The following is a 13,156-nucleotide window of genomic DNA, read 5'->3' as shown; positions in this document are numbered from 1 at the left end:
CTTTCTTTTTAGTGTTACTTGATTTAAAATTTTCTAAATGTGGATATGATTGCCTAATCATAATTAAAAGTTAGATATTAGTGAAAATAGCTATACTAGCTAATGTAGACCCCACTTTGATGAGTAGACTAGAGAAACTGGCTAAATTAAGAATATGATAAATTTTGTTGTAAAGTACAAGAGGATTCAATCAGCCAAATGCAGAACTAAAGTACTGAACATTGCTAAGATTTATTATATATCCACCTATCTGTATTATTCATTCATTCCCAGTCCTGGGTCTTAAACTCAGGGCCTGAGCACTGTCCTTGAGCTTTCTCAAGGCAAGCACTCCACCCCTTGAGCCACAGCGCTATTTCCAGCTTTTTCTGTATATGTGGTACTGAGAAATGAAATCCAGGGCTTCTTGCATGGCAGGCAAGCACTTTACCACTAGGCCTCGCTCCTGGCCCATTGTCAATGTTTAGATAGGCAACATTTAGCGCCTTTTCTTACTGTGGGGATGTGATGGTACTAATTGTTGAACATTTTAATTTGGTTTTATAGGCTGAAATATTTGGCAAAGTTCTTCAAAGTGATGAATATGAAGAACTTGAGGACAAAACAGTAATTGCTATGGGAATCTTACATACCATTGATACGATTTTAACAGTTGTGGAAGATCATCAGGAGGTAAGAGTTTTACTGTGTATTACCTTAAATTTAGATGACTAGTGGTTATGAATTTTAAAGTTCTAGCTTTGAAAATTGCTTGTTGGCCCTAAAAATGTTAGGTTTACTCAGGAAGATCTGAAGGATCATGGCTTAAAGCCAGACCAGGCAGGAGAGACTGTGAGACTTCTCTCCAATTAGCTAGCAAAAAGCTGGAAGTGGAGCTATGGCTCAAGTGAAAGTATTAGCCTTGAGCATAAAAGCTCAGGGATAGTGACAGAACCTCCTGAGTAACTAGTGATTAAAGTCTCACAGACTTTAGTGCCTTGGCTGGCTTTGAATCAGGATCCTCAGATGTCAGCCTGCTGTGTAGCTAGGATTACAGGCATGAGCCACCATGCCACTTGCTAGGCTGGTACTCTACTACTTAACCTCCACCTCTAGCCTTGTTTCTCATTTGTGTTTTTAGAGTAGTGTCTGGCTTCCCTCCTCTTTGCACACCTGACCCTCTGTTCATCCCACTTGGCTTCCTGCCATTGCTGTATCACAGGAAGGTGCAGCTTCTGCCCATGGAGATAACATGCAAAGGACATTTGTCCATACTGGCCTAAATCAGAATCTTACCAATCTCAGCTGCCCGTGAAGCCTGGGACAGCCCTGTGCCATGGTGTCCAGCTGGAGATCAAGAAGGGGTCTTGAAATTTTTTCTGCTTGTGCTGCTGTGAAATCATAATCCTCTTTTCAATCTTCCAAGCAACTAGGATTGCAGGTGTGAGTCACCAGCACCCAGCTATCTTTTCCATTTATAAAAAAGCTAGCATAGTGACAGTTTTTAGCTGATTTTTAAAAATTATCTTTGTGGAGCCAGGCGTGGTAGCCTGTAATCCTAGTTACTCAGGAGGCTGAGATCTGAGGATTGCAGTTCAAAGCCAGCCCGGGCACAAAAGTCCGTGACACTCTTACCTCCAATTAACCACTAGAAAATGAGAAGTGGCGCTGAGGTTCAAGGGGTTAAGGCTGTAGCCTTGAAGAGCTCAGGGACAGTGCCCAGGCCCAGAGTTTAAGCCCTGTGACTGACACCCATCACACAAAAAAGATGTTGATGGTCCTGTCAAATCTGTCAAAATTTTGTATAAATATATATAATTCTCGATTAATTGGTACTATTTAAATGGAACTTTGGTTATTAATAATCACAAGCATTGTTTCAGTGAATAACCTCTTCTGTGTCATTTTGCACAGGTAAAAGTATATGAGGGTAAATTCCTTAAAGTGGGGTTTCTGGGTTGAAAGCTGAATATATGAGCAGAATTTGAAGACGTGTAGTAACTTGTCCTTCATGACATGTACCAACTAAACTCCAGAAATCCAGGTGTTAGTAGCTTTCTTCCAGCCCATAGCTTTAACAATTGTGACGCTAAAGTGCTGCTGTTGCACTGAATTTGTAATCTTAAAAAAACAAAATAAATTTTTTGTTTTTTGTGCTGGTTCTGGATGTTGTCCCTGTGCTTTTTTGTTCAAGTCTGTCACTCGATCCATATCTCTACTTCTGGATTTTTGGATTAATTGGAGATAAGCATCTCAAAGATTTTCCTGAGTGGGTTGACTTTAAGCCACAATTTTCAAATCTATGCCCCCTGAGGTAGCTAGGATTCTGGGCAAGACCCAGGAGCTCTTGGCTGAATGTGTTTTTTTTTGATTTGTCAGATGTGGGGCTTGAAATCAGGGTTTGGGTGCTGTCCCTTAGCCTCTATGTGAACCACAGGTCCACCTCAGTTTTTGTGTGGCTAATTGGAGATGAGTCTCACTAGAACTTTACTCCCTGGGCTGCCTTTGAACCATGATACTGAGTTCTCAGCCTCCTGAATACTTAGGATTACAGGTATGAGCTGGTTCTGAATGTTTTGTAAGCATAGGGCTGGTTTATATTGTGAACTTTTTTTTTTTTGGTCAGGGACTTGAACTCGAGCTGGGCACTGTCCCTGAGCTCCTAAGCTCAAGGCTACCACCCTACCCTTGAGCCAAGCTCTACTTCCCATTTTCTAGAGGTTAATTGGAGATAAGAGTCTCAGGTCCTTTTGTGCCTGGGTTGGCTTTGAACCTTGATCCTCAGATCTCAGCCTCCTGAGTAGCTAGAATTATAGGCATGGGCCACCATGTCTGGCTGAGAACATATTTTTATACAAGAAGTCTTGTATGTGGATAGGTAGGTAGGTATTTATTTGCTGGTTGGTTAATTGATTGGTAGTACTGGGACTTGAACTCAGGGCCTCATGTTCTTCTCTCCTTTAGCATGTTCACTCAAGGCTGGTGTTTTATGCCTTGAGCCACAGCTCCACATCTAGGTTTTTGCTGGTTAATTTGAGTTATCGCCTACTGGTGGCTCACACCTGTAATTCTAGGTATTAAAGAGGCTACGACTTTTCTGCCCCAGCTGGCTTCAAACCTGGATCCTCACATCTTAGCCTCTTTAATAGCTAGTATTACAGGTGTGAGCCAGTAGTAGTTTACTGGAGATAAGAGTCTCACTGACTTTCCTGTCTAGGCTTATATCCAATTAATCACAAAAATCCACAAATGGCACTCAAGCGCCCTACCACTTAAAGCCAGCCTTGAGTAAACAGAAGCTCAGGGATAGTGCCCAGGCCCTGAGTTCTAGCTTTTGGTAGGGAGAACAGAGCAAAGGATTATCATGATGAATTTTAAAATATTCAAAATTTCTTTTAGATTACTCAGCAGTTAGAGAATATCTGTCTACGGATTATTGATGTTGTTTTACAAAAACAAGTAATTGGTAAGTTCAACATGGGAATAAAAAGGTAAATTGGGAGATTGATTTTTTTTTAATTTGAGGAAATTAAAGTGCATTATTAGCCTTTAAAATTTAACAAGATGGTTAATTTTGAGGAGAAACTTTCTTTTAAATTTTGGATTATACGGTCCAATGTTACATATCTATATTTTCATTTAGAAATAAACTTACATCCAGTTAAGAATTTTTGGCCCTTGGAACCTTTTAAGGACACAGACTTATATTTTAGTGTGTGTGTATGCGCGTGTGTGCGCGCACATGCACATGCATGAGTGCACTTGCTGCGGCTTGTACTCGGCCTTTTGCTCTCCCTTGGCTTTTCTGCTCTAGGTTGGCCACAGATCCACTTCTGGTTTCTTGCTGGTTAATTTCAGAAGAGTCTTAGGAACTTTGCTGCCTAGGCTGTCTTTGAACCATGATCCTCAGATTTCAGCCTCCTGAATAGCTAGGATTAAAGATGAGAGTCACCAGCAACCAAAAGCCAAGTTTGTCTTGGGTGGCAGAGTAGAAGGGTGGGCTGGGGCCGTAAGAAGAGGTGGATCTGTAGTGGAAACACTGAGGAAAGCTGAGCACCAGTGGCTCACACCTGAAATTCTAGCAGCTCAGGAGTCTGAGATCTAAGGATCCCAGTTCAAAGCCAGCCTGGGCAGGAAAATCCATGAGGCATCTCCAGTGAACCACCAGAAGTACCAGAAGTGGCACTGTAGCTGAAAGTGGTAGAGCTCTAGCCTTGAGCACAGAAGCTAAGAGCGCCCAGGTCCTGAGTTCAAGCCCTATAATTGAAAAACAAAAAATCCCAAACCCAAAAAGCCACCCAAGCAAGGGCTGCCTACAGCCACTCTGCTCAGGACTGCAGTCCCACACTCTTCTGTGAACCTTGCTCTGTGCCTTTTTGCTGTTTCCTACTGTGTTAACTAGAGATTTTCTTCCTTCTAGAATTCTATGAAGAAATTCTTTCCCTGGCCTATAATTTAACCTGCCACACCATCTCCCCTCCTATGTGGCAGCTCCTAAGTATTTTATATGAAGTTTTTCAGCAGGATTGCTTTGAGTACTTTACAGGTATGGATGGCTTGGGCCCTGGAAAAGTTTTGGTCTTCTATGTTTAGCTATAAATTCCCTTGATACTTGAAATAAAAACACATTCCAGTACTAACCTCAGTCTCTTGAGTAACTAGGATTATAGGCATGAGCAACTATTGTCTTGGGGCTGAACTCAGGGCTTGGAAGTTATCCTGAGCTTGTCTCTCAAGAGACTGAGATCTAAGGATCGGGGTTTGAAGCCAGCCAGAGCAGAAAAATCTCTGAAGACGCTTTATCTCCAATTAAACAGCAAAAAGCCAGAAGTGGAGCTGTGCTTCAAGTAGTTGAGTGCCAGCCAGGCTTGAGTAGGTAAGATAAGAGACAGCATGCAGATCCAAGCCAGCACTGGCATTAGAAACCTGCAAATCACTGAGCACACTTTCCACCTTTGTTTCTTTCATCATCCCATGAACAGCTCCTTACTTCATGTTTTTCTGTGTTTTTAGTTCTGTTAGAATGAAAATTACAATGTCCAGACTGTATGGCTTTTTGTCATTTCAGTAGATACGAAAAGGGCCTGGAGATATAGGCAGTAGGCAGAGGTGGTAGATAGACATACGTGTGTGTGTGTGTGTGTGTGTGTGTGTGTGTGTGTGTGTGTGTGTGTCAATGTGTCAATCCTGAGGCTTGAACTCAGGGCCTGAGCACTATCGTGGGGCTTTCTCTAGGGTAGCACTTGAGCCATAGCACCACTTTTGACTTTTTCTGTGTATGTGGTACTGAGAAATCAAATGCAGGGATATATGCATGCTAGGCAAACATTCTACCACTAGGGCACATTCCCAGCCCCTCAGATGGACATCTTAAGATAGTTCACCAGTGGAACATCTCTCCGTGTGTTTGTGTGTGTGTGTGTGTGTGTGTGTGCGCACACGCTTGCACGCGCGTGCCAATTCTGGAGCTTAAATTCAGGGCCTGGGCCCTGTCCTTGAACTTTTTTTGCTCAAGGCTAGCACTCATCCCTTAAGCCAAATCTGTTTCCCTTAAATGCTTCTTGAATATCAGCCATCTCATAAGCATTAAGCTTAGCAAGGATTTCAGGAGCCTGATTTACTTGTTTGTTTTCATGCTTATACTGAAACTTGAACTCATGCCTTCCTTAAACTCTTGCTTGACTTTTTCTACTCAAGTCTGATGCTCTACCATTTCAGCCACACTTCTGCTTCTAAGCTTTTTGCTGGTTAATAAGAATCTCTTGGACTTTACGTTCCCCGCTAACTTCCAACATGGATCCTTAGATCTCAGACTCCTGAGTAGCTAGGATGCTGGACATTTCCCACCAGCACCCAGCAGTAGAACTTCTGAAGCTGACCCCTAGTGGGGGCCCAGAGAGGGTCATAGTGTGAGGAAGGAAAGAAACCATTTTAAAGTTTGACCATAGTGGCAAACATTTCTGACTCATGTGATCTTGATTCCTGAATAAGGCTGATCTGTTGCTTTTATTTCTAGTTTTGTGATTGCTACAGAATGTGGGTTTAGTGGGAATCATTTGTTTCTCCTGCTCTTCTCACTGAGGTTTCTAAATTTTTTATTTCAGATATGATGCCACTCCTGCATAATTATGTGACAATAGATACAAATACTTTACTGTCACATCCAAGACATTTAGAAGTCCTTTTCACAATGTGTAGGAAGGTAAGCCTATCCTAGTCATTTGTCAGTGTTTAAGATTTCCATGTGTTTCTTGAATGTTTCATCTATTCATTGATCAGTTTGCATTCCCAAAATGAAAGTTACATGTTCTGCATTGTGCTTTAAATTGTTCAGCACTTTAAGCCAGGCACTGGTTCACTCCCGAGCCTACTCAGGAGGCTGTGATTTGAGGATTGGGGTTTGAAATCAGCCCAGGCTGATGTTGGTGAGACTTTTATCTCCAGTTAACCAGTCCAGAGCAGGAAGTGGAAGCTACGGCTTAAGTGATAGAGTGCCAGCCTTTAGTGAAAGAGCTAATGGACAAAGCCAGGCACTGGTGGCTCATGCCTATAGCCCTAGTCTCTGAGGAGGCTGACATGTAAGGATCATGGTTCAAAGCCATTCTGGGCAATAAAGTCCATGAGATTCTTACCTCCAGCTAAGCTCTAAAAAAGGCAGAAGTGGAGCTGTGGCTCAAGTGGTAGAGTGTTCACCTTGAGCAAAACAGCTCAGGGACATGCCCAGGCCCAAAGTTCAAGCCCCTGGGCTGGCATAAAAGTTCAGGGACAAGCACCCCGGTCCTGAGATCAAGCCCTAGGACTGACACACCATAATAAATACATAAATGAGGAATGTGAGTAGGTACTAGGGTAAAGCTGTGCTCCCCTCCCTTCTTAGGGTTGAGCAGATACAGTGAAGCCGAGTCCTGTGACTGAATTTGTATGAATGTTTCAAGAACCCTTGATAAATGTTCTGCAGTGATTCTGGGTGCTGAGCCAAGTTGTCCTTTACTATAGGTACTCTGGGGAAATGCAGAAGAAGATGCTAAAAGCCATGCGGCGAAGCTTCTAGAAGTCATCATTCTTCAGTGCAAAGGAAGGGGAATTGATCAGGTAATCCGCATCTAGGAAGTATCTGTGTTTATCATCCATAGGTCTGACGGACATTTTGGTTATGTTTCAATGGAAAACTGACTGTTTTTAGTTTTTGTTTGTTGGCTTGTTTTGTTGACTGATGCAAATTCTATTGAAATGACAAAAAGCCATACAGTCTGGACATTGTAATTTTCATTCTAACAGAACTAAAAACACAGAAAAACATGAAGTAAGGAGCTGTTCATAGGATGATGAAAGAAACAAAGGTGGAAAGTGTGCTCAGTGATTTGCAGGTTTCTAATGCCAGTGCTGGCTTGGATCTGCATGCTGTCTCTTATCTTACCTACTCAAGCCCGGCTGGTACTCAACTACTTGAAGCACAGCTCCACTTCTGGCTTTTTGCTGTTTAATTGGAGATAAAGCAACTTCAGAGATTTTTCTGCTCTGGCTGGCTTCAAACCCTGATCCTTAGATCTCAGTCTCTAGAGTAAGTAGTAGTATAGGCATGAACAACTGTTGTGTTGGGGCTGAACTCAGGGCTTGGAAGTTGTCCCGAGCTTGTTGCTCAAGGTCAGCACTCAACCACTTGAGCCACAGCTCCCCTCACTGCTTTTGAGGTAGTTAACTAGAGATGGGAGTCCCACGGACTTTCCTGCCCAGACTTGTTTTGAGCCGTGATCCTCAGATCTCAGCCTCCTGAGTAGCTAGGATTATAGGCGTGAGCCGCTGGTACCTGGCATGTGCTATGCTTTTTAAAATGCCAGTACTGGGGGGCTTGGACTCAGGCCCTCCTGCTGTCACTCAATCTTTTCCTCATGGCTGATACTATATCACCTGAGTTATGTCTCCAGTCAGCATTTTTGCTAGTTATTTGTAGATGGAGCCTCTAAGATGTTCTTGTCCTAAGTTCCATCCAAAGTTCTCTGTTTGAGCCTCCTGAGTAGCTGGGGTTATAGGCATGAGCCACCAGTCCTTGGCTGAATTGCCTTTTTTTAATTCAGTAATATTTGTTCCATATATTTTTTTATCTTTTTTTATTTTCATGTATTTATATAATAATTATATTGAAATGTAATCCATGTGGTATATGGTACATTCATTTAAAGTATATATTTTAATGATTTTAATTATATATACCAAATTGTACAATTATTTCCCCATTTAGATTTAATCATCCCTAAACCCTATTTAGTTGGGATTTTGTTAAATGTCAAAATAAAGGAAGGCTTTTTTTTTTTTGCCCAGACTTAACTTTATTTTTGTGCCAGTATTGGGGCTTGAAGTAAGAGCCTTGCTTACTTACTCAGCTTTTTTTGCTGAAGGCTGGTGCTCTACCACTTGAGCCACACCTCCACTTTCAGCTTTTTTTTTTTTTTTCTGGTTAGTTGGAGATAAGAATCTCATGTACTTCACTGTCCAGGCTGGCTTCGAACCTCAGATCTCAGCCTCTCCTGAGTAGCTAGGATTACAGGCCCTGCTGGGTCACAGTTTGGGAGGTTGCAATCATGGTTAGGCAGCTCTGTGTCTCATGGGCCTGCGTGAGGCTGAGACATAGTGGGAGGACACGGAGGAGGAAGGCAGGCTGTTCACCTTACAGAGCCAGAAAGCAGAGCAGACAAGACTGGGGCAAGGTGAGCCTCCACTCTTGCAGTGGCCAGTTTGGGCCCTGCCCCCAGCATCCCTTTCTGCTCTCACTCCTCAGTGGATGCCTCCACTCACCTGTGAGAGCTCCATCCTTTTGCACCTCGCACAACTTCCTCGAGGACCAATTCTTCCATACATGAATCTATGGAGGACATTCCATATCCAAACTATGATAAGGCTTAGTGGTAGAGTGCTTGCCTAGCATGCGTGAAACCCTGGGTTCAGTTCCTCAGTATCACATAAACTAAAATAGCCAGAAGTGATGCTGTGGCTCAAGTTGGTAGAGTGCTAGCCTTGAGCGAAAAGGAGCTCAGTGACAGTGCCCAGGCCCTGAGTTCAAGTCCCAAGACTGGCAAAAAAAAAAAAAAGAAAAGAAATTATGGCAAGTGGAGCTGTGACTCAAGTGGTCCAGCCTTGAGTGGAAAAGCCAGGAACACAGGGCCCTTGCATTTGAGCCCCAGCATCATAAGAAAAAACTGATGTTAAATCTCAAGCAGGTAGTTAGGTTTGCTTGATTGACAGTAGAGGTGTTGACCCTATGCTTAGATTGTAGAATATTCTGAGCAGTAGTAGGGGACAAGGATGGGTTGGGGATAGGAAGACTATAGACTGAATCCATGCCAGGGGCTTAGAGCCTGCCCAGATATGGGTGAACTGTGGCCGGGGCCCAGCCTACCTGCAGCCTGGTTTCGCATGAGCTAGAAAATGTAGTTTGGAAAAAAACAGAAGGAAAAAAAACCCTCGTCTGGGAGTTTGGCCTAATGTTAGAATGCTTGCCTAGCATGCAGGAAGACCTGGGTTCGGTTTCTCAGTACCCACATAGACCGAAAAAGCCAGAAGTGGTGCTGTGGCTGAAGTGGTAGAGCTCTGGCCTTGAGAAAGCCCAAGGACAGTGCTCAGGCCCTGAACTCAAGCCTGAGACTGGCAAAAACAAAAACAGCCCTCATTTATAGGTGTTTTTTTTTTTTTTTTTTTAATTTTTATTTTTGTCGTGAGACTTGAACTCTGGGCCTGGGTGCTGTCCCTGAGCTGTCTTCAGCTCAAGACTACTGCCATATCCCTTGAGCCACAGCACCACTTCTGGTTTTCTATTTGTTAATTGGAGATCAAAGTCTCATGTTCTTTAGTGCCCTGGCCGGCTTTGAACCTTGATCCTTAGATCTTAGCCTCCTGAGTAGTTAGGATTACAGGCGTGAGCCACCCTGCCCAGCTAGGTGTTTTTTGTATACAGATACATACAGCACTTAGTTACCCTAGAATTGCTGAGGAGTTCTGTAGGCCGGATGCAGCTTGGTCATTGCTAGAGAAAGAAGCAGAGCCGCCATAGGTGTCAGTTAGGGTCCATGCTTGGCACAGCGTGCTGTCAGCACCTGCACACAACAGGAAGTGATTTCTCTCTCCATTCTGAGTTGTGTCCAGGCCACTGGTGGATTGAATGATCCCCTTATTAAATCCATAGTGGTACTGGTACCACTATGATTTGAACTCAGGATTCTGGGCAGAGCTATGCCCTAGCCTGGTTTTTCTAAAGCCTTTCAAAGGTTTTTGTTTTGGTGTCAGTACTAGATCTTCAACAAGATTGCTGTTCCTGCTTAGCTTTTTAAACATTTTTATTTTTTGTGCTGGTCCCGGGACTTGAACTAAGCACTTGGGTACTGTTCCTGTGAACTTTTTTAAAAATTAATTTTAATTTTTTTATTGTAATTAATAGCAGGGTTACAGTTATATTCGCCAGATAGAAGGTGCTTTACTTCACACACATTGATACCGCTTCTCATGTTTTTGTCCCCATTTCCCTCCCTCTTTTTTCTTTTTCTTTAGCCTCCCTTTTCCCTTCTCCCTTTTCCAGACAGAATTTGGTGTCTCTCATTATTTATAATATCTGTACGTGTATACACATACACATGTGCATATATATGTCTATATGTGTTCATATATATATAGAGGGAGGGAGATCTTTGATCTTTTTTACCCACTAGTAACTTTACTTTTCATTTTTGCTCTCTTCCCCACAAATCAGTCTCCCTTTTACACTCAGGTTCAGTGACATCTTCACCACCATTATTTTAGGTCTAGATTCTCAATATTTGCAAACACATGATATTTGACTGCTTGAGTTTGGCTTTTTTTCAGTCAACGTGATGATCTTCAGTTCCACCCATTTGCTTTCAAATAGAATTTCATTCTTTATGGACGAACAATACTCCATTGTACATATCTACACCATATTTTTAAATTGATCAGTCGCTGGGCATCTAGGTTGATCCATAGCTTGGCTCTTGTGAATTCTGCTGCATTCTTCATAAGTATCCTGTGAACTTTTTTTTTTGCTCAAGGCTAATGTTCATACCACTTGAGCCACAGTGCCACTCCATATACATGCGTACAAAAAGGATATGGATCCTAGCCCTGTGAATGTGTTGGACTTCTCTTGTTAAAAATCTCTAGTTTTTGTGAGAATGAAAAGCGTGTGTATGTGTGTGTGTGTGCGTGCTTGTGTGCCAATCCTGAGACTTGAACTCAGGGCCTGGGCACTATCCTTGAGCTTTTCACTAGAGGCTAGCACTCTACCACTTGAGTCACAGCTCTACTTCCAGCCTTTTCGTGTTAAAATTAGAGATAGAGTTTAGATGGCTTTGAACTGTAATCTTCAGATCTCATCCTCCTGAGTAACTAGATTTATAGGTGTGAGCCACCAGCACCCAGAATGAAGACAAAGCTTTTAAATAACTTGAAATAATTGAAATCAACATTTGTATGTGTATAGGGGGTGGAGGGGGGTCATGGGGCTTGAACAGCGCCTGGACTCTGTCCCTGAGCTCTTCAGCTCAAGGCTACCACCCTACCCTTGAGCCAAGCCCCACTTTCCATTTTCTAGGGGTTAGTTGGGGATAAGAGTCTCAGGTCCTTTTGTGCCTGGGCTGGCTTTGAACCTTGATCCTCAGATCTCAGCCTCCTAGGGTCACAGGCAAGAGCCACCACACTTCTGGCTTGAAACCCGTTTTATTGTCATTAAGATCTGTCTTTTGACATAATGTTTGGCTCACCTTCACTTTTCTGTATATCCCTGCCTCTGATTTTTCTCTTGTCTTTCAGTGCATTCCGCCCTTTGTTCATCTTGTCTTAGAGAGATTAATTCGAGGCGTGCATACGTGCCAGCTCCGCACCATGTGTCTGCAGGTGGCCATCGCGGCGCTGTACTACAACCCCGACCTGCTGCTGTACACCTTGGAGCACATGCAGCTGCCTCTCCACCCGGGGCGCATCATCGTGCACTTCATAAACCAGTGGATGAACGACACAGATTGTTTCTTCGGGTATGTGTCTTGTGGATTGCATGAGACTGTGTGTGCACGTGTGCACACTGATGCACGCGTGTGTGCATGCACAGGCATGTGTGTGCCAGTCCTGGGCGCTGTCCCTTTTCCACTCAAGACTGGCACGCTACTGCTTGAGTCACACCTCCACTTCCATCTTTTTGCTGGTTCATTGGAGACAAGCGTCTCAGATTTCTCTGGCTCTGGACCATGATCTTCACGTCTCAGCTTCCTGATGAGCTAGGAGTACAGGTGTGAGCTATCAGCGTCCTATGACACTGAGGTTTTTTTTTGTTTGTTTTGTTTTGTTTTGGCAGTTCTGGGGCTGAACTCAGGGCCTGGGCACTGTCCTTTGGCTTTTTCAAGGCTACAGCTCTACCACTTGAGCCACAGCACCACTTCCAGCTTTTTGTTTTTTTTCTATGTATGCATGGTACTGAGGAATTGAACCTGGGTCTTTGTGCATGCTAGGAAGCACTCTACCACTAGGCCAAACTCCTAGCTCTGATAGTGAGTATTTGAAACAGCTTTTGGAGAGCTTGAAAGTGCAAATGCCAGAATCCCAGAATCCCAGGATTCATGGTGGAAAAGTGTGGACACTTTTTTTCTATTATGTAGGAATTTTATCTTGTCAAGCACAGTTACATTCACTTTAATAAAACACCCAACTCAAGTACAGCATGGGCATCAATGCAGCAGAGTCACCATATTAATTGCAGGCATCCGTAGAGGTGTGTGTGTTTGTGTGTACCATTCCTTGAGCCTGAATTCTGGGCCTGGGTGCTGTCTTTGAGCTTCATTTTGCCCAACACTACCACTCCACCACCAGATCCATTTCTGGCTCTTTTGGGCATAATTTATTGGAGATAAGTCTCAATCTTACCTGCCTAGGCTGGCTTTGAACTGTGACCCTTAGATCTCAGCCTCCTGAGTAGAAAGGATGACAGGCATGAGCCACTGGTGTCCTGCTTCCGTTTGATGATAGTTACTTACAAATTTTGATGTGCATAGAATTCTGTGTAACACAAAACATGGGATATTTCTGCATTACTGTCACAGATGAATCTTAGTGTATACTTTGGTATTTTGTAGTTACCCCGCGCTTTGTCCTGTATTATATTTCTCATGTCTTTTTTTTTCTC

General features: G+C 43.2%; 1 protein-coding gene across 4 annotated transcripts in view; it reads left to right on the top strand.

Annotated features, from left to right (window-relative positions):
• Ipo8 (importin 8) overlaps window positions 1–13,156 on the top strand; it is a 55,072-nt gene that overhangs the window by 32,566 nt on the left and 9,350 nt on the right. For all 4 annotated transcript variants that reach the window (XR_016532791.1, XM_090319263.1, XM_090319250.1 and 1 more), the window contains 6 exons: window positions 547–672; window positions 3,379–3,445; window positions 4,400–4,525; window positions 6,084–6,181; window positions 6,976–7,071; window positions 11,794–12,014. Coding sequence is in view for 3 of the 4 variants with exons in the window: in XM_090319263.1 (XP_090175389.1) it covers window positions 547–672; window positions 3,379–3,445; window positions 4,400–4,525; window positions 6,084–6,181; window positions 6,976–7,071; window positions 11,794–12,014 (734 nt within the window). In the remaining variant the exon portion in view is untranslated. The remainder of the gene's footprint in view (window positions 1–546; window positions 673–3,378; window positions 3,446–4,399; window positions 4,526–6,083; window positions 6,182–6,975; window positions 7,072–11,793; window positions 12,015–13,156) is intronic.

This window comes from Megascapheus bottae, chromosome 2 (assembly GCF_031878675.1).
Source record: "Megascapheus bottae isolate mThoBot1 chromosome 2, mThoBot2.hap1, whole genome shotgun sequence".
NCBI classification, from domain to species: domain Eukaryota; kingdom Metazoa; phylum Chordata; class Mammalia; order Rodentia; family Geomyidae; genus Megascapheus; species Megascapheus bottae.
Note: the sequence above shows the minus strand (reverse complement) of the source record. Positions and strands in the feature narration are given on the sequence as shown.